The sequence below is a fragment of the Strigops habroptila genome, chromosome 4 (genome assembly GCF_004027225.2).
Source record: "Strigops habroptila isolate Jane chromosome 4, bStrHab1.2.pri, whole genome shotgun sequence".
In the NCBI taxonomy this organism is placed as follows: domain Eukaryota; kingdom Metazoa; phylum Chordata; class Aves; order Psittaciformes; family Psittacidae; genus Strigops; species Strigops habroptila.
The window spans coordinates 84,685,324-84,704,386 of NC_046358.1; the positions used below are offsets into that span (position 1 = coordinate 84,685,324).

Genomic DNA, 19,063 nt, shown 5'->3' on the forward strand with positions numbered 1-19,063 from the left:
TAAAGATTATTCATGGAATAAATATCCACTTGCAGGAAGGCTTCTTGTTTTAACACGTTAATATTTCAAGCAGTGCATTGCAGCGTGTGTAGCCGCTCACAGAAAAAGGTGATCATTAAAAGTGATTTAAACAGCACCCTGAGCGCTGTTTAAATAGTTCTAATATTAATGATACCAGGAATGGACTTCATTTTTATGATTTAATGGCAGTTTCTGCTTAAGTTAAAACACTTCCTAGATTCTCCTTAGGTAATTAATAGTAATGAGACATTCCCTGAGAATTTGTCTTCAATTGCTTCCCTATTGGGTGCTGTGATATTGTTACTTTGCTGATCATTTTTAACCACAAAATACTCCATTCCAGTTGTTGCCCTGAACACAACAAATGTCCTTATTTTATTTGCAACCCCCCTGTCTGCTTTTTCCCATACAAAAAGCGATTACTTTTCCATAATATTAATATATCGCAGCTTTACATCTTTCCACGTTCCATAATCCCCACTCCTGAGGTACTTTCTCTCCGGGTCCTGCCTGTGTAGAGCTCTGGTACCACCTAGTGTTCCCGACTAAACCCTCAGCTGCGGGATGCGGCTCTTTCCTCGCCGCTCTCCCGCTGTGCTCGCAGTAGGAAACGCCTGTCGCGACAGAAGGTGGCGATTAGGGCTGACCACATGCAGTGAAACCATTTCCCCCGCCAGCAGCTGCTGTCCTGGCAGCGGTGGCTCGGGATGAGCATGTCCTGCCCTGACTGGAATGGAAACAACATTCCGGGCTGCGGGGAGGCGGCTGGGGCAGGTTTATCTGCGGGTCCAGCGCCACCATGACACCCCGCAAAGACCATAGGGAGGGCAGTGGGGGTTCACCGCCTCCCTCTACCCCTCCTGCACCGCCTCACGCATCAAAATGACCCTGCGCTGGCTCCCATTTCCCTCTCATTCTACAGCCTATGGAGGAAGAAACGTTATTTAACCGCAGCGGGACCCCACCGCTGCGTGTCCGCACCCACCCCGCGGTTTGCCCTCACTAAACATGGCGGCCCCGCCGGTGAGTGCCCGCACCGGACCCCGCGCCTTGCCCTCACTAAACATGGTGGCTCCCACCCCGCTGCCGGGGCGGAAGAGGTGCGGGGGGCGTCACCGCACGGACCCCTTCCGCGGTCACCCCAGCGGAAGGAGTTGTGTGTTCAAATAGTGGCGGGGCTGAGGGGGTCGGGCCCAACGGAGCGGGAGCGGGGCCGAACCGGGGGTGAACGGTGAGAGGGGAGCGGGACCGAACCGGGGGTGAACGGTGAGAGGGGAGCGGGGCCGAACCAGGGGTGAACGGTGAGAGGGGAGCGGGGCCGGGGGGCAGTGTTGAGGACGGAGCGGGCAGGAGCTGCGGGAAGGGGTACGGGGGGCGGTTGTTTTTGGGGTGCTTTGTGGCCGACTGGGAGGCGGGGAGAAGGAGAAAGCAGTTGTGGGGGGGTGAGGAGCCTGCTTGGGGTGAGAAGAGGGAGAGACCGGTTGGTTTAAGGGACGATGGGGAAGGGGAAGGTCTGTGTGTGAGCGCCATAGGGGCGGACGGCGGTGCTTGTTTGAGGTCGGGGAGCTGGGAGGGTGAGGAGAGGGAGCAGGGTCTGTGCTGGGTGCTTCTGGGGTCTCCAGCTAGATTTTCTTCCCCCAAAAGGGTGCTCAGGCATTGGAACAGGCTGCCCAGGGCAGTGCTGGAGTCACCATCCCTGCAAGTGTCCACAAACCATGTAGACAAGGCTCTTAGTGACATGGTTTAGTGGGGTCTTGGGGAATGGTTGGACTTGATGATCTTAAAGGTCTTTTCCAACCCGGTTGATTTTGTGATTCTAATTATGGTGAACAATAGCTGTTATTAAATAGCTATTTCATAGGCGTTCCCACCAAACCAAAGCAACAGCATATTGCATGTTTTGGTGATGTTTTCTCCTCCCACCTCCTTGTTTCTAGGGTTCTCTCAGCTCTGGGTGGAATCTGCAGTGTTTTCTGAGCTGCTGACTGTACTGAGCATTGACTATCTGTGTCCCTAGCATAACTTAACATAGATGAAGGGCTTGGGTCTTGAAGACGTTTGAGGAAAGGACTTTCAAAGTAAGAACTATCTTTGTGTCCTATTTGCTGCCAAATAGTTAATTTCCTTTGGAGTTCAATAACCATGAGGCCATTGAAAAAAGAGAAAGAGCAGAGCATAATCCTGATCAGTGATGATGAAGCTGAGAGCACGCTGGGGAACTCGGTTCTGTTGGTAGACCCTCTGGGTAAGTGCTGTACTCTTGTTGTCGAGGAAGTTCTGTAAAGAACTTTGGAAATAAACTGAAGTAAAGTTTATTAATTATAAAGCTAACTTTATAAATTATTAAGTGATATGCTTGAAATGAGTCTTTCTGCTGCTATGAAAGCAAAATGCTTCACATATAAATAAAACCAGGAGGAACTGCCATTATTTCATAACTTTTAAGGTTTCTTTGGCTGTTCTGCTGAACCCGAAATCATACTGCTGTGTAGTTTCAAACTATTACAAACTGAGCTGAGATTGAGCTTTTCAGTGTCAGTTGGATCCTTTTTGATTCCATTAGTTCTGTTTTGATAGTGTCTGGAAGTTTTTGTCCAAGGCCACTGCGCCATTGTCCTGGGTTCAGCTGTAACAGTTATTTTTTCCCTTCTCAGTAGCTGCTGCAGTGCTGTGTTTTGGCTTTAGCCTGAGAACAACGCTGATAACACACTGATGTTTAGTTGTTGCTCAGTAGAGCTTACCCTGACCAAGGACTTTTCAGTCTCATGCTCTGCCAGCAAGGAGGGGCACAAGAAGCCAGGATGGAGCAGAGACAGGACCCCTGACCCAAACTAGCCAAAGGGGTATTCCATTCCACAGCACATCATGCCCAGTATAGAAACTGGGGGGAGTCACCCAGAAGGCTGGATTGCTGCTCGGGTCAGGCTGGGTATTGTGCTGAGCAACTGTATTGTGCATCACTTGTGTTTATTGTTGTTTTTTTTTCCCTTCCCTTTTTAGTTTTATATTCTCTCCCCTTGCTATTTCCCTGATCATTATTATTATTGGTGGTACTAATAGTAGTTTTGTATTATACTTTAGTTATTGGACTGTTCTTATCTCAACCTGTGGGGTTTACATTCTTTTGCTTCTCTTTCCCATCCTGCCAGGAGCAGAGGGAAAGAAGGGGGGGAGTGAGTGAGTGGCTGCGTGGTGCTCAGTTACCAGCTGGGCTTAAACCACGACACCCATTCTTACTGGCACTGCATGAAACCATCAGAAAACTTGTGCCTTAAAGCATTTTTAAAAATTAAGTGTCACAATAGCTGGATGAATTTGTAATGATGTTGTAGTTCCCTTTGTACTGACTTACACTGCATCTTGTCTACAGAGAAACCTGCTCTGGAGGAAGAGAAATCTGAGGAAGTTGTGGATGAGGAATGTGAACTAGTGGTTACTTTCTGTAAACAAGCCAATGTGATGCCTCATGCAAGATACGACTGTACAATACACCCGTTTGAGTATGTTCAGTGGTGTGGAAGTTAATGGGGGGGGGTTCATTTTCTGCCTTTAGTCCATCTTATCAAGCAACCTTGTTAGCTTTTTAGCAGCTGAAAGCAGTAGAGCTGGATAAACATAAACTTGGTTCATAAATAACCTCCTGCTTTTCCACTTTGTAGGCGAATGGAATGTGATACATGCTCACCCCTTGGGAAAAATGCTGATATTTGTAACCAATGCTACTGCTATATTTGTGATAAGCTAGCTTCTGAGGTAAGAGTTGTAATCAAGGACTGCACAACTTTGAGTAAACTGAATTACTCACCAGTCTTTTTTAAAAAGAAATCACTCTTGAACACACTAAAAGCATAAATGATACATGAAATTTAATATTTTAACAGTTCCTTTCCTAAATCTTTATCTGCTTCACAATGCTTCTACAAACATAGTCACTGGCTGGGTTTATTTCTGGTAGTCCAGCCAGTTGTTGGAGTAGACATTCACTTAGTGTAAGCAATTGTACCTCCTGTTCGCTTTAGCCACACAGTGTTTTTCACAGAATCAAATGGTTAAATCGGGCTGCTTCTCACTGCACTAGAGAAATGTCAAACTTTAGACTGTTCTAACATAGAATGAGGGAGTTGGAAGAATTGGGTGCATAGGGTTGGGTTGTTTGGGGTTTTCTTAGTCAGAAAACTTTGGAAGTGAGGGTGAACATGCAAACACAGTGCTGTGTCACCAAGTGACAACGGGGAGGGTGCCAGCCTGAAGTGTCTTTGTAAGGTATTCAGGAATGAGGGTAAATTACTATGGGGTTTTTTATTTGTTAGCCATGATACCAAGTTATTGTTGTATTAGCCTCTTGCCCTGGCTGTCAAAAACTTCACTGGGGCTTTGCCTAGGCCTGTAAAGTGTGAAATGAATTGTAGTCCTTCACTCAGAGGAACTAACCTTTGATTTGCTCAGCTAGAGGGGAAAAAAACCCCAACCTTTCCCTGTTTTTCATGTTTTATGAAATAGTGTGAGAACTGGACAACCCCTTCCCTCTGCCACTGCAATGCACACAACAAAAGCAAGTTCTGGAAGGACCAGCGTGACTTTGCCTTGGCTGGCATCCTTGTAATGTTCAATTTGGAGCTCACAGATATAGATGCAGACCTTCGGCACGGTGGTAAGTACACATCATACTGACCTGGGGCACGTGTGGCTCACTGTGGCTACTCACTCTGGGGTTTGATGGGCATCTTGTCAGGTCCACAACTGTCTTTGCAAAGGCTTGGTGGATTTTTAAGGTAGCAGCTTACTGTTACTTCTCTTTCTGGGCCATACTCAGAGCAGACACAGGTCTGCAGGTGCACTTTGTGCACTTTCCTGCTTTCCTCCCTCTGGAAGAAGCAACAAACCTTTCCTGGGCAACAAGATTGGGTGTGAGCAACTTGCTAAATATTTTACACAGGGTGCTTACGACTGTCTTTGTGTTTCTTTTTGTTTTGAAAAGACTAAAAATTGCACTAGGTTTCACATCTGTCTCTGCTTTCTTAGGAGATCTTCTACTAAAATTTATCCAGGAACTTTCTGTGGAATATAATAAGTATCTGTTTGGAGAAAAAATGCTTCCTGCACAATATGAATGCTTTTGCCTCCCAAAATTCCCCCCTGGGCAATGCAATATTTGCGGATCACGCAGCATGGAGGTTGTATACAAGTAAGTGACAACAGAACTCGGCTACTACCAGTACATACTGCTCTGTGCAGGTTTGATTTCCTTTGGTGAAGTGATAATTGGAATTGTGGCACCTGATAGAGCAGAAAGAGTTGAGACAACTTACTTGGCCAGGGAGATATTAAATTGTTATAGAGGCTTTTCAAGGAGAGGCCAGTCAACTTGCTCTCAAACTGTAGAATGGTTGTAATTGCCACTTGTTTATGAAGTACTTGAACACGCTTTATCTTATAGACCACTTCACTTTCTTAGGTATTCTGGAGTTTTTGCACTGGTAACAAGATTTTTAAATCAGGCAGAAAGAGAGAATCCTAAAGCTACTGCTGTCATGTTTCTGGGAGCAGCTAAGGAGATAGCACATCATAAAGACCCTGCTTTGTAAGTATCCAGTTCCACTTCTAATGTGTGATCTTCATTTGCTCCTCAGGGAGGGGAGACTAAGAGAGTTCTGGTTTTCCATTTATTAAGGGTAAAGAGGGTGTAAAGTTCACAGCTCTGGCTGCAGCACAGTGAGAGGAAAATGAGCACACCTGGGGGAGAGATGAGATTGGTTATGGGGAGGCCTTTTGGGGAAAAGAGAAGGCTAAAGGTTGGATGTGAGAGGAAAAAGTTAAGTAGGATTGAGTCATGAGGAGGGGAGATGATCTCCAACAAGGGAAAGGAATTTGAGATGGGAACTGGGAGGAGGGAGGGTGATAGGCAGCAGATGGTGGCTGGTGGGGTTAATTCCCCAGGAAAAGGCACAGGGGCAGGGGAGCCTTCCTGAGTGGAGAGTGCACAAGCTGCATGGTGTGAAGAAACATCTGCTTCTGACCTGGAAGGAAGGGAGGATGTGATGTGTTCCTTGGGTAATAAGTTTTAGTTGCCTCTCCTAAGTCTGGAGGCTGCCCTGTCAGCTGGGAGGACTGCATGAAACATAATACAACCAGAGTTTAAATACTTCAGTCTTTACTACTGGTGCTGTTTATTTTCTTGTTTATGTCATGGCTGTTTCATGCTTGATTACTGTCTAGCTTGAGCAAAGGTCGCAGGGCTTTGCACTGGAAAATCTAAATAGTTTGGGGCTTAAATTCAAGGCTGTTTATGAAGGAGAAGTAAAGGTGGGGTTTTCTTGAAGAGCTGATTATAAAGAAGAGGACAAAGGCAGGAAAACAAGACAAACATTAATTAGGGCTTTTATCTTCCCCTTTTAGAAGCTGGCAGAACCTTGGTCACACTGCTTCATTAAAGATTGCTGTCCCTTGTCTGCTGCAAAGGTAAGACTTCTCTTACCATATGAGATGACAAAGGGGTGGTTGCTGGCTGCAGGCTTCCTGCTTGCTTTTAAAATAAGTTTCAAATTACTTCTATTGAAAAGCATAAAGTAAGTGAATGCTTTGGCTCTTAGAAGCCAGAAGTAAACTTGCACAGGTGTAAAATCTTCTGGTTCTGTAGCATCAGGAGCTCCTTATCAGGGAACACAACCCCACTGTAGTGTCTTAGGTATTGAGCAGAGGAATACTGGCCTGCTGCTGCCTGCATGTAGACTGCAGGTGGGTAGGGACAGGCAGAAGAATACAAACAATGTACATCAGTCAGCCTCGTGAGCATGCTATCAGGTTCTACAGCTGTACACTACAAATCAGGGTTTTTAGAAGACCTGTTGAATATTAGTTCCTTTCTGTGAAGGACAAGGGCAATACCGGCCTTATTTAGAGCCACATAAATATTCAAACCCTTCTGTGTTGCCTCAAAGGAGAATAACACAGAGCCAAGAAGATGGATAACTTTTCGACAGTACTCTAGGAGTGTTCTGTAAGGCCAGACCAGAAGGTGGTGTCAGGTAGCTACTTGTGGTTAGTAAGCCAAAGAGTAAATAGTGTCTGTTAAAGATCAAAACAGCAGCCTTGTAGTATTCCACTGGGATGGAGTAGTCAAGGATGTAACATAGCAAAGTTCCCCAGAGGCTGATGAATGAGGACATCGAGCTCACTTGGCTTAATTCATTTCTCATTTTAGCTTTATATTTCACCTTTAACCCGAAATTCACTTGCACCAGAAGGTTAATGAATTAAGAATTAACTTTTTTCAGGCACACTCAAAAACAATTATATGTTCTCACCTCTTATTTGAAACTAACGACAGGTGTAACCTAAATCCTCTATCAGTTTTCATTTTTAAATTGCTATTCTTGAATTTAATTTCTTCCTTTAAAAGAACAGGAAAAGGAATTTTTTTGTGTCTCTCACCCAATTCTCAAAGAGTAAACCCTTCTTTTTATTATATCCAGTGGTCAGATAAGACAAAAATGGTTTCAGTAGCTGTGAGGGTGCCAGGAGCTTGAGCTGACCAGGTTACTTCTTGGGTTCATCATATGTTGTTCCAGCAGATCCAAAGATCTGCTGATCTTTGTTTTAAAACGGAAGGCCACAGAACCTCAGTTTCACTGTTTTATTTTAAACCTTGTTTAAAACAGTAAAAGACCAATACTGTTATTCACTACTAATCTTACAGCACAAATTGAAATGTAGATCCAAACTGTCTGACTTTTAACCAAAACCAAACCCCTGAACTTCTTTAGAATAGCTTCCCATAGGATTTAAAACAAAACCCACAACAACTTAATAGTAATTCGTCCAAATTAAAGAGAATTTGATATTTCTCTTTGTTTTTTCTCTTCAAAACACAGGATCACAACCCAACTTCAGAGGATGCTGGTGTTGTGTGACTTCCCCAAATCTTTGTATGAAAAGTTTGTCAATTTCTTTCAGTCCATCTCACTTCCATGTCACTGCTTTGGCTTCTCAAATAGGTATGTTCTTTGGGGGTTGTTTGCAGAAGATGTTTTTATACAGTTGCCTGATGTGGAAACAGCTGTATAGAATGGTTCTTGGGCATCTTTATAGGGAGACTTCAGTATTAGCTGCTTTGTATTTGTCCTATCCCAACAGGAAAATTAGTTGTTGATCCTGTGGCTAAGTTGTTGTCCATATAGAAATGTTTTATTGGTAAATCTTCATGTTGCTTAAAGGAAATAAACTGTGGTGTACAAAAAAATGTGGTTAAAAATGACTTTCTTTTTGTACTTCCAGCTTGAATGTTATGCCATGGGATCATGTGTTACTGACCACTGTGTTAAAAGGCCAGAACATCACTGGTCAAAGAACACTGAAAGGAAGAAAAGTATTTCTGTGGGAACCGCTCCCTGTTATAGAGGCTCGAGTGGAGAAATTGGTAGACAAGAAGAAGTAAGATCAGTTTGGCCTTGTTTTGTGTCTTCATTTCATGAACTCAACATTTGTTTTGCCTGGTGTTGTCTGCAGTGTAGTGTTTTCCCATCATCTGCAGTTTCATATAATGGGGAAACCTGCAAAACAAAGTCACATTTGAAGCTGTTTGTGCCCATTACTTCTTATCGAGGAGGCCAGTAGCTTTTTGAAGTTTTTCAAAGCAGAATCAAGGCCTTTGAACGCTTCAAGGTCAGAAAAGAATGTTGAAGTGAATCATTTCTTTGTTTCCATAAACCCAGTAGGTTTTAGATGCTGATGTTTAAAACAAATTCTGTCCATCTAAAGGCTGAGTAAGTGGAAGATGGCCAAAAAAAGTGTGTTCTGGTCTCTGGGTCTTCAGAAGTCTGCATTTAAATGAATACAGTCCAGTTAAAGAATTGAATTGAAAAGCAGCCTCCTGTTTTAGTTTGCCAGAGTACAGATATAATCAGTGGGTGGTTTCGTGGAACTTCTTTCCAACTGTCTCTTTCTACCAGTTATGTCTCCCCTTGTGCAATGTGTGTTGTGTAGGAAGACCCATTGTTTTGCTTCATTAATTGCAGTATATATTTTATTGATCTATATATATCTTCCCACTTCTTTGCTTTTCCTACTATCTTTTTCTTTCCTCCCCAGCTATAAAGAAGTTGTTCGCTACCTGAGGGCTGTGAAGTGCAATGATACCAAAGGGTAAATGGCTTTTTTTTCCTTCCCAATTATTTCTTTGCCTTAAGATTGTGTCCTAACCTGTGTTTCCTCAAGGTGTAATAAACTGGTAGCATGAAAAGCAGTAGGATTTTGGCAGCTGTTTGCTAAGTGAAAGCAATGCTGCATTGCAACTAACTTCTACTTCATCAGTGTAACTCACTAGTGGTCCAGCGTAATTTGATCTATAAAATGCATAGTAAAACTTTCATATTAATGAAAATCAAATATTCATCCCTTTTCTCTTCCCAGGTTAAGACACCTCCGGGATAAAATCCCATTCTATCTGTGTAAATCTGGAGACTTCCTGGATGCTGCACATTCCCTGCTGTTTCCTGTCAACAGCCTCGCCTGCTGCACTGCCTGCCGCATCACACCTTTTGAGTATGAGGTCTATCTGAAGATGTTCAGAACAGGCAGTGTCCCTGCTGGAAAGGATATGCTGGACTCTGGGCTCTGGATTACAGTTGGCAAGTGTAATTTCTTCCTTATGTATGTGTAGAAACTTAATTATGGCTTTTACTTTTTCATTAAAATTAATAGCATTATGAGGGACTCTGATCCCAACTATAAATTGTCTGGACTAAAGCACAGTCCATAGCACCAGACAGGAAGAATGTCTTAATATCAGAGCATGAATTATTTGGGTACACTTCACACAAGACTCTAGTTTCATCAACTGTGAAGTTGTTTTGCCAAAAGCAACCTCTGAACATACAAATCTCCCTATTGCATCATGGTGTTACTAGTGGTAGTGTGTCACTTAGCACTGTGGTATGTCTCAGTCTTGACCTTGAGAATTAAAGCTTCCTGATAGTTTCATGGTCTGTTCATTACATTCTGACATTAGTTCAGGCACTGGTAACTGTGATCATCTGGTGTGTGCTACTTGTCAAGGTGTATTCTGATTTATTTTGGGGATGTTCAACTATTAGTAGAATTCTTCAAAGTATGAGATACTGACAGTGTGTATCACACTGTGATGTACATAATGAAGACTTTGTTCTGGGTCACCTGCTCTGATGGCTTAGTCCAAATTGTATTCAGCTCTTTGCAGCTTTCCAGAATAGCATTTTACTGCTGATATCTTTCAGTTCAGAACTGACCAAATACTGCAAAACAGCTGTAGGCATTTGTTTGTCTCTTTGTTAGGTTTCTGTAGAAACATATCTGTAACTAAGTATCCTCTTTGGTTTCCTAATCTGTAGTTATTCAGGAAATATAAGATGTTTTGGATATTTTTTTCTTCTTGCAGGGCCTCCCTTGAAAGATGGTGTTCTGATTAAGCAGGCACTGAAACTCCTTTACAGCAACATGTCACTCTACAGGAATGTGAGTAGCTTAAAACTGTGTTTCTGTGGCCCCTTAAGTGTTTCTCTGTATTACCTGTTTTGTCCAGTTACTTCCCTAATGCAAGGATTTACTATCAAAACCCTTCTACCTGGGTGTAGTTTACACTTCTGTGAACAGGTTTGACTTTGTAAAACAAACATTCTGCTGTGTTTCAGCCTAAATGCTGGAGTACCCTCATCATGATCTTGGGCAGTAGCAATTTGCTGGAAAAAAGTGGGCACCTACATCCCATGTCCCTGAAAGAGCCACCACTTGACTTCCAAGAGGTAACTGAAGCAGTCTTGTGAGAGGGGAAAACCTCTTGGCTTGGATTTATGAGACTTCATTTGATGTGGGCATTGGCTTGTTCTTCTAAATGCTAAGGTTAACTTTACAGTTCCTCAAATACTCCTGTGGTACATGCAGAATGGTGTGATTCAGGAGTGTTAAATGCTACAGTAAATGGATTCACGCTGCTTGCAGCTCAATGCCTGAGGCTGAACTTACATCTTTTACTGTTGAGATGGATCAGATAACAAAATGGACAGTGAAGCAGTTTAAGAAAAATATGTAAAAGCACATTTAAGAACATCTTGGGCGCTGCTTGATGTTTGTAGAGTGTCTGAACATCCTTCTCCTTTACTTGTGACTCATTACCTCTGTTGCAGGGCGTCCTTGCTGCCAGTTGTGGGCTTTTGGAGGAACTGAAGGCAAAAATTAATGTTTCTTTACCACCCTCTATTTTCTCTCCTCATGTAAGTGTGCACATAGCAATGAGAAAATTTACTATTTGTGTTATTGTGCTTTGAAGATGTAGCAGTGTTGAGAACAGTTGGATTATTAAAGGCTTTTAAAGGGAGCTTGAAGATTTTGGGGGGAATGAAATTGGCACAAGACTGTTCTTAGCACAGTCTAAAGGCTAGAGCAGACGTCTGAAGTAAGAAAACGATTAGGTTCTGGTCTGGTCTGACACCATCTTCAACCTAGGACAAGTCTTGCTTTATCACTGTCCAAATTTATACATTTATAAAGTGGGAGGGCTGGTGGTAATTGATTCTGTCTTAACTTCTCACAGGGTGATCTTGTGTGGTTTGTTTTAAACAGGAGGCTACCCTTTGAGACTTGACAGTGTATTTGGCTCAAAACTTGGAACAGCTCAGAATTACTAAACTTGTTTTGAAAGATGGTTTCAAGTATAGTGAAACATGTCTAAAAATGGCTTGGAATATATCCTGTATTAAATACAATCAGTACATCTAAGGAGATTTCTTATTCTTTTTTCCTACTTTAGAGGAAATTTAGCTTACAAATATGTGACTCCTGGGCCAGATTTTTTTTCCTCCCTTTAATTCTATTTCTGCTTCATGTTTCTGTGAGGACTTTATAGCATGTTTCACTTGATGTTCCCAAAAATAAATACCTGTTCTAGTCCCCCTTCTTTGGGCCTTCATAAGATGCACATGGATGTAGTGTCTGACATCTAACCTGTCTGTCTGGAATGGTAGTGATTTAGTGCTGATTTGACTGGATGTGATAGACAAATAGTGGGGAAAGTGGGCTTTTAAATACATGTCTCTTCTTGTTGCTGTCTCTCCCTGTAGTTACACCATGAGGCTTCTCTTATTCTCGCAGTACAAGCAATACAACAGATGCTTTTTTGTGATCTTCCATACTTGACTTCCTTCTTAGAGATAGCTCTGGCTTTTGGGGTGAGTCCTGGCTATTGATTTCTGTTCTAAGAGATTGAAGCAAATGGTATTTAAAATCTGTGTAACACCAACTTGGAGGTTTTAGACACATTTAACTTGATTTTTTTTTTTTTTTCCCCTCTAACTTTGCTGACCTTTAATTTAGTCTGGGTTTTAAGAAATGATTGGCAGTTGGTTTAAATCACTGGTCTTACTTTGTCTCTTCCTAGAATAACTTTTGGGCTCTGAGGCTGTTACTGGACCACCTTTCCTATGAAGAGCACATTCTCCATGGCACTGTCAACCTGATTTTGAGAGATCTACATTGTCAGAAAGCAGCAATGCTAAAGCTGTGAGTAAATGCTTGTTCCCTGTCTGTCTGTTTATGGAAACAGTAAGAGCAGTCCTGCAGCAGTAACATTTAGCAGAGATGTAATCCTTAGCTCTTTGAAACCAGCCAGCCCAGGGCTTTGGATAAGTCAAGAATACAAATAAGATGCCAGGAATTAATAGGCATGTTGTCTTTGCTGTTGCACAGCCGTGTTCTGTTTCCTGGTTTTATATTGCTTAGGTGGCAAAACCTTGGTCCCCAGTACGTGGGTGAATTCCTTTGCCTGTTCCTGACTTGCAGACATAAGAAGATGCAATCCATTGGCCTCTTCACTCTGAATATTATCACAGAGAATCTGCATATGTAAGTGTGAATCTTCATCATAGCCAGATAGAAAATCATTGTGCAACACTGATGGTAGTTTTCTCTTAATTAACTGTCTTAATTCACAGTTGATTCTTGGTTTTTGTTCTTCCCTGTCATTAGCAGTGGTAAAGATACTGAGCATGATGCTCTGGATAGATCTGAAATTGTTCTGTTACCTAGTGCAACCAAATGGCCTTCTCACTTCCCAGTGCCCAATGTTATGAAAAACATGTTGTCTGCTCTTGGCAACCCTGACCAGTCATCAAGATTACACAGGGTACAGTCTGGTTCTGTTACTTAAGCATCACTGTCATCAGCAGCAACCAAAAAAACGTTTAATTAGGACTTGGAGCAAAGCTGCTACTGGAATCTAAGGAGGCTTAATGCTGCATAAAACTTTTATCTAGGGAAAATAGTTGAAAGTAGCTCTAAATGTGGATTCTTGTGTATCTACAAGAGTACAATGGGTGTACAGGTTCAGTATTAAGTGTGCAAGAAACACTTCACGTGGTGGGGATGGGAGTAGACCCCCACCAAAACCCAAAGAGTGAGGAATGTATGTGCACTGTAATGCAAACTGAGGACAGCACTATGTGCCTGTCATTATCTTTTAAGAGACACCACTTGCTCTGCAGCAGCACAAAGCTTCAGTGGGTGGGGAAAACAGTCCTGAAAGAGTCTGAGTACTTTGGATTACAAATGATAACAAAACACTGATGTGTCCCTTTTGAAACCTCGAGCTGTTTGTAAGTATAATCCTGGCTCTCCTGTGTTACGCAGCAAAGCTTTCTAGGCTTTAGAGTGATAGACTTTAATGTATTGACATAATAGTTTTTAAATTAATTGACTCTCTGGTTGTATACTGGAAGGCAGAGTAATTGCTCTGGCACTTTCAATTCACACATAGCTGCTGGCAGCAGAGTAATGTTGAGAATTCACCTCTTAAGTGGAAATCATGGGCAGGTAAGTTGAAATTCTTCTCTTTCTTCTCTCCAGCCTTTGCTGTGTGTAGCAGAGAAAATAAAATGCCTTATTTCATTTCTATTTGAAAGTTAAAGTGAGTTGTTGGACTGGCCTTTTTGTAAAGCCTCGAGTAATGCAGAACTCAGGCTGAAACTGAGGTGTATCCCTATGAGAAAGGGGATTAAGACTCTGTATCTGGTTTTCAGGTGTCCTTGGGCAAAGCATCTTTGCAACTTCTTTCACAATGCAGTGAGTATCTGTGTGTTAAAATTTAACAACAAAGCGTATCGCTGACAACTGTGTTATATATTAGTTAGATATTTAAATATAACATTTAATATGTCATGTATCAAATGATAAGATGAAAAGAGGGTAGATTTAGGTAAGATATTAAGAAGACCTCTTCCCTGCGAGGGTGCTGAGGCGCTGGCACAGGGTGCCCAGAGAAGCTGTGGCTGCCCCTGCCCGTGGCAGGGGGTTGGAACTGGATGAGCTTTAAGCTCCCTTCAACCCAGACTAGTCTATGATTCCATGAAATGTCATATATCCTTGATATCTATAATAACATTATAAAAATCACTGAAGTATACTATTTCTTTTCTCTGCCCAGGGACTGAGGCACCTGCCCCTTGGCACTGCAGCTCATCATGAAGTCTCGAAGTTCATAAACATATTTGAAAATCTGTAACTTGTCACAATCTTCAGGAATATTTTCCAACTTGTCCTAATCTGAGAAATCTCTTCCTGGAGTCCCTACAAACTGTCTTCAGACAAATCCAAAATGAGATCCCAGGTTAAGGTGGGGAGCAGCAACTGTGTTCCCCACATCAGCAGATGTGTTGGGGGAATTTCCTTTCTCGCAGGTCCATGTGTGAAGCATGGTGATGGGTTTCAGTTTCCTTAAAAAGCCATTCTACAGAGAGATGCTCGTTGGGGTTTAGGATGAGGGAGGGAAACACAGATGAAGCAGAAGGCACCATGAGTCTTTACTTTGTTGTTACACGGATGTGCTGTGGGTGAGACATCTGCAGCAGAACAACTGCCAAGAGAGCAGAAGGTTAAAACAAGGAATCCTTCCTTTGTCAAGGTGTGTGAGTGACAGCATGCACTGAAGTGCTGTTTGAACACCCTTTTTGCTTTGTCGTATCATAAAAATAACCTGCTTTTGAGGCTGAAGGGCATTAACTGAAGCTTTCTTATAGCTTCAGGGAACCAGATTCAGGAGGCCTCATGCAGTAAGTAACTTGTTTTGTTTGTGATAACACAAGTCTCATTTTCAGTTGCGGGTTTTATTTGGTTTTATTTTCTACGGTAGGTGACTTATGCTGGTGCTGATGGCTCTGGGTTTCTCAAATCCTCATTTTAGTGCTAAGTTTGAGTTAATTTTTGACCCGTGCAGATAGAAATGAAGAAGTATTTCGAACCTGACTGATGTCCTTTGCCCTGATGTGATACCTGTCTGCATTGCTCTGGCAGGCAGGGGAAGAAGAAACCATCTTCATCTGTGATTAACTTTATTTTGCACATTTAAGGCTTTTGGTGGCTTTTGCAACTTTTGTTGTCCTAAATAAACTCTGCTGCTGTTTTGTTTAATACAAATGGGACCTGGTGTCTGAGTCAACGCAGCGTTCAGTAAAGCTCCACAGAAACGCTATCCTTGTCAGCTCTGCTTTGTGGGGGTTTGGTTGGGGCTTTTTCTTTAAATGGTTGCTTTGTCCAAGTTCAGCCAGGACAAGCAGAGGTCAGTGAGGTCCCCTAATACTCTGGAATGTGGTTCTGCTGGTGGCCACGCCACACTTCGTTCTGGTGCCCTGAAAGACACACTGGTGTGTCATCTCATCCCAGTTTCCAGGAGAAGTTTCTTGCATGTTCCTAATGCCATGATCTTTACTCACCTCACATTCCTGAGTAGTAGAAGGTCCCTGTTCCTGTTATGTCTGAGGGGGAGAACAAAAAACAGGGAAGGGAGCTGCAAATGGTGATCTTCACAGGGGCTATATCGTGTTCTCTGCTTTGCCCTGGTATGTAAGACCTTCCTATTCCTGGCCTGTGATGTTTCCTGGCTGCTCTCCTCTTCCCAACTCTCCAAAAGAATCCATTTGTTAGTCCCTGGGTGTGCTGACAGTTGCATCATGCTCTGTCATTTCACTGTGGGTGTGAAAAGAGAACAGTGAAACCAAGGCAGCCCCAGCACCAGGCTAAACTGGGACTGGGTGTAGGCAACTCGGTGTCACCCTGTGCAGGAGAGGGGGCAGGGGTTTAGTTACCCCTTCCTGCCTGGATTTACCATCACAAGGAAAGGGTAGGAACACCTTATTTACTGTAAGTAAATAGCATATCTATTCATTATTTATCTACTTCTGATTTTTAATGCATTGTAGCTGCCTTTATCTATAGTATAATCCTCACTCTAATGATGTTATCTTTTATGTATGAGAAAAAGACTTTGAAGAACTACACTTGACTTTGGGCAGGGGTTGGGTAGACACAGGTATAGTCCTTACACTCAACCAAAGTGGAAAACATCTTCCTGGTGCCCTGAGACCATGACTAGTGTAACCCCAAGGGTAAATTGGAGGCTGATCTCGTCTGCTTTGCTCCAGGTATAAGTGAGAGAAGCAGAGCTCATGAAAAATTGAGATGCAGAGGCTGGAGAAGCAAATGAGCACCTTTGCCTCATCTCGATATTGTATTTTAGCAATCGACTGCTGTTCTAGCAAGTCTGCACAGCTCCTACTGCCAAACACTGAACACAACATTTGCAACTAAGTGCCTGTATTAAAAATACAATTTCATCTGAAACGAGGGAAATTGTCTGATGGTAAAGCCAGGAATGGGAATGCCATCGTCTGGCCCAGGAGCATAATGTACCTGCCTGGGTTATGGTCAGCAGTTAGCAGAGCTGCTTGGAGGCTAATTGATTAGGGGTAGGGTTGCTGAAAGTCATTGCTAATAAACTCATTGTTTATGGGCCAGAGGGTGGAACTTCTCAGTATAATAAAGAATAAACAAGTAAATGCCTTGGCCTAGAGCTGCTGGTGACAGTGTGTGGCTCTTCCAGCTCTGCTCGTGGGGGAATGGGGATGCACATCCCAACAGGCTGAGATCTGAGCAGAGAACATGACAAGGGCAGCTTCGCCCTCTTAGCCATGTGGACACGGAGGGATTCATACAGTTAGAGTGTCAGGGGATGAGTTGAGAGCCAGAGCAGCAGCAGAGCTGGGGTGATGCTCAAGGCCACCCCTAAACCTCCTGCCTCTGCCTGTGTTACCCTTCACCACCTTGGCTCCTGCGAGCACTGGTACCGTTTCTACCAAGGACACTAATTAACCTGCTAAATGAGTTTATCCCTTTGGAGTGTGCACCAGAGAACTGAGTTATCTAAAATACCATCCCAAAGAGCCATAATTAGCAGCTGGGGCTGAGGGCAGACTCCTGCTTCCCAGGGCCACAATGGGGGCTGCTGACTCAGTGTCAGTGTGGTCCCCCACCCTCAGATGACAACTTTTGGTCCTGTATGGTGTAGCACAGGGCACGTATGTCACACACACCATCCCGTCCATTGAGCTCCTACTTCAGGAGCTGCTTTTCCCTGCTCTGGACCTAAACAATGCAGGGGCAGCAATAAGGATGCAAGTCATTGCACGGCTACCCTGGGATAGAAAGGAGTTGTGCGCTTCTAGCTGCCCGCCCAACCAAAAATACTCCTTTTTAATAACTGGCCAAAGCAAAGTAAAACCCCAGCTAGTTGCTGGCTGCCAGATTAACAGATGGCTGCAGTCATTAATATTGTACAACTTCGGGAGTTCATAATTCTTTAATCTACAAAGCCGGTGGGGGTAGCTAATGCGAGCCCCGCAATCTGCTGTACCAGCTCCATCCCAGACCCCCTGAGGGCTGGGAAGATGTGTCCAGGTCCTGCCTGGCCAGGACAAGGCTCCCTGCCTCATTCAAGGAGCCTGTGGCTGGGCAGAGCTGGGATGAGCTCAATGAACCCCTTGGGTTTATGGCTGTTGTCAATGGTGGCTCCTAAATTCACCATGTGCTGCCCCGGCCCTGCTCAGCCCTCACTGCCATCAGATTGTGGAAAATCCACAGAAATCCAATAACTCCTCTTCAGTGTCATTTTATCATTAAGCCCAAGCCTTTCCCATACTCTTTTGGAGGCAGCACGGGGAGATTATGACTGATGTCAATGGGCAGATAATCTCTGGTTCAGCGTTGGGTATCGCTGACCTCCTTAATAGACATAATAGAGGGTTTGGAGCAGGGGAGTGCGCCCTGAGCTGCACTCACCCCGAGGAGCCCCGCACCATGCAGCTGTTTGCAGCAAAGCAAAGCCCAGTATTGCTGTTGGAATTAAAAATATACGGTTATTAGTTCCTTTGGGTGCAGCGGGCTCAGCGTTTGGCTCCAACCAGCTCCATCGATCCCTGGCCAAGGCCCAGGCTCTGACATCCTCTCATGGAGCAGGGTGGAGGAACGGTGGCTCCAGGAGGCTGCCGGGAGGCTCTTAGCGCTATCGATTGCCTGTGGAGGCTGAGGGCTGGCTCCCGGTGGGGCTTTGCCTTTGCGCAGGTCGGTGTCACAGGGCATCGGGCTCCTGCTCAGTAGAAATGGCTTTGGTGGGTTAATGTTGTAAAGGTTTATTGTAAGAGGCATCCTAGATAGATAGAGAGATAGATAGATAAATAGATAGATTAGATAGATAGATAGATTAAAAAAATAAATATGTGCATATATATACTATATATATAAATACACATGTGTGTGTGTATATATATATATATATATATATATATAAAAAAGAGATAAAATCATAGAATCCCAGAATGGTTTGGGTTGGAAAGGACCTTAAAACTCATTAAGTTCCAGCCCCCTGCCATGGGCAGGGACACCTTCTGCTAGACCACATATATCATAGAATATCATAATCATAAATATAAACATATTATACATATATGTATATACATATTATACATATACAAAATATATGTATTTCACCTCCAGACCATCTAGGGACACCTTCCACTAGACCAGGTTGCTCAAGGCCCAGACATATATATATGTATGTATGTATGTGTATATATGTATATGTGCACAGACATGTATGATGCATGTATTATATGTGTGTATATATGTACTATGTCTATATACACTAATATATTATATATAATACGTATAAGACCTAAATATGATTTAAATT

The 19,063-nt window shown here is 43.2% G+C and overlaps 1 protein-coding gene across 2 annotated transcripts; it reads left to right on the forward strand.

Annotated features, from left to right (window-relative positions):
* Window positions 1-1,112: 1,112 nt before the first annotated feature.
* On the forward strand, window positions 1,113-15,440 carry LOC115607215. 2 transcript variants are annotated; one of them, XM_030484225.1, is made up of 20 exons: window positions 1,113-1,252; window positions 2,138-2,266; window positions 3,392-3,521; window positions 3,681-3,774; window positions 4,522-4,672; window positions 5,044-5,206; window positions 5,477-5,602; window positions 6,418-6,480; window positions 7,893-8,015; window positions 8,296-8,451; window positions 9,109-9,162; window positions 9,430-9,647; window positions 10,433-10,509; window positions 10,686-10,796; window positions 11,178-11,264; window positions 12,111-12,218; window positions 12,428-12,549; window positions 12,769-12,891; window positions 14,064-14,106; window positions 14,468-15,440. In XM_030484225.1, the coding sequence occupies exons 2-20, from the start codon at window positions 2,164-2,166 to the stop codon at window positions 14,543-14,545; spliced, it is 2,130 nt and encodes a 709-aa protein (XP_030340085.1). In that variant the 5' UTR covers window positions 1,113-1,252; window positions 2,138-2,163; the 3' UTR covers window positions 14,546-15,440. The 2 variants fall into 2 exon arrangements, with proteins under 2 accessions (XP_030340085.1, XP_030340086.1); XM_030484226.1 differs by lacking the exons at window positions 12,769-12,891; window positions 14,064-14,106; window positions 14,468-15,440 and having other exon boundaries at window positions 12,142-12,218; window positions 12,428-12,518.
* The last annotated feature ends 3,623 nt before the right edge of the window (window positions 15,441-19,063 follow it).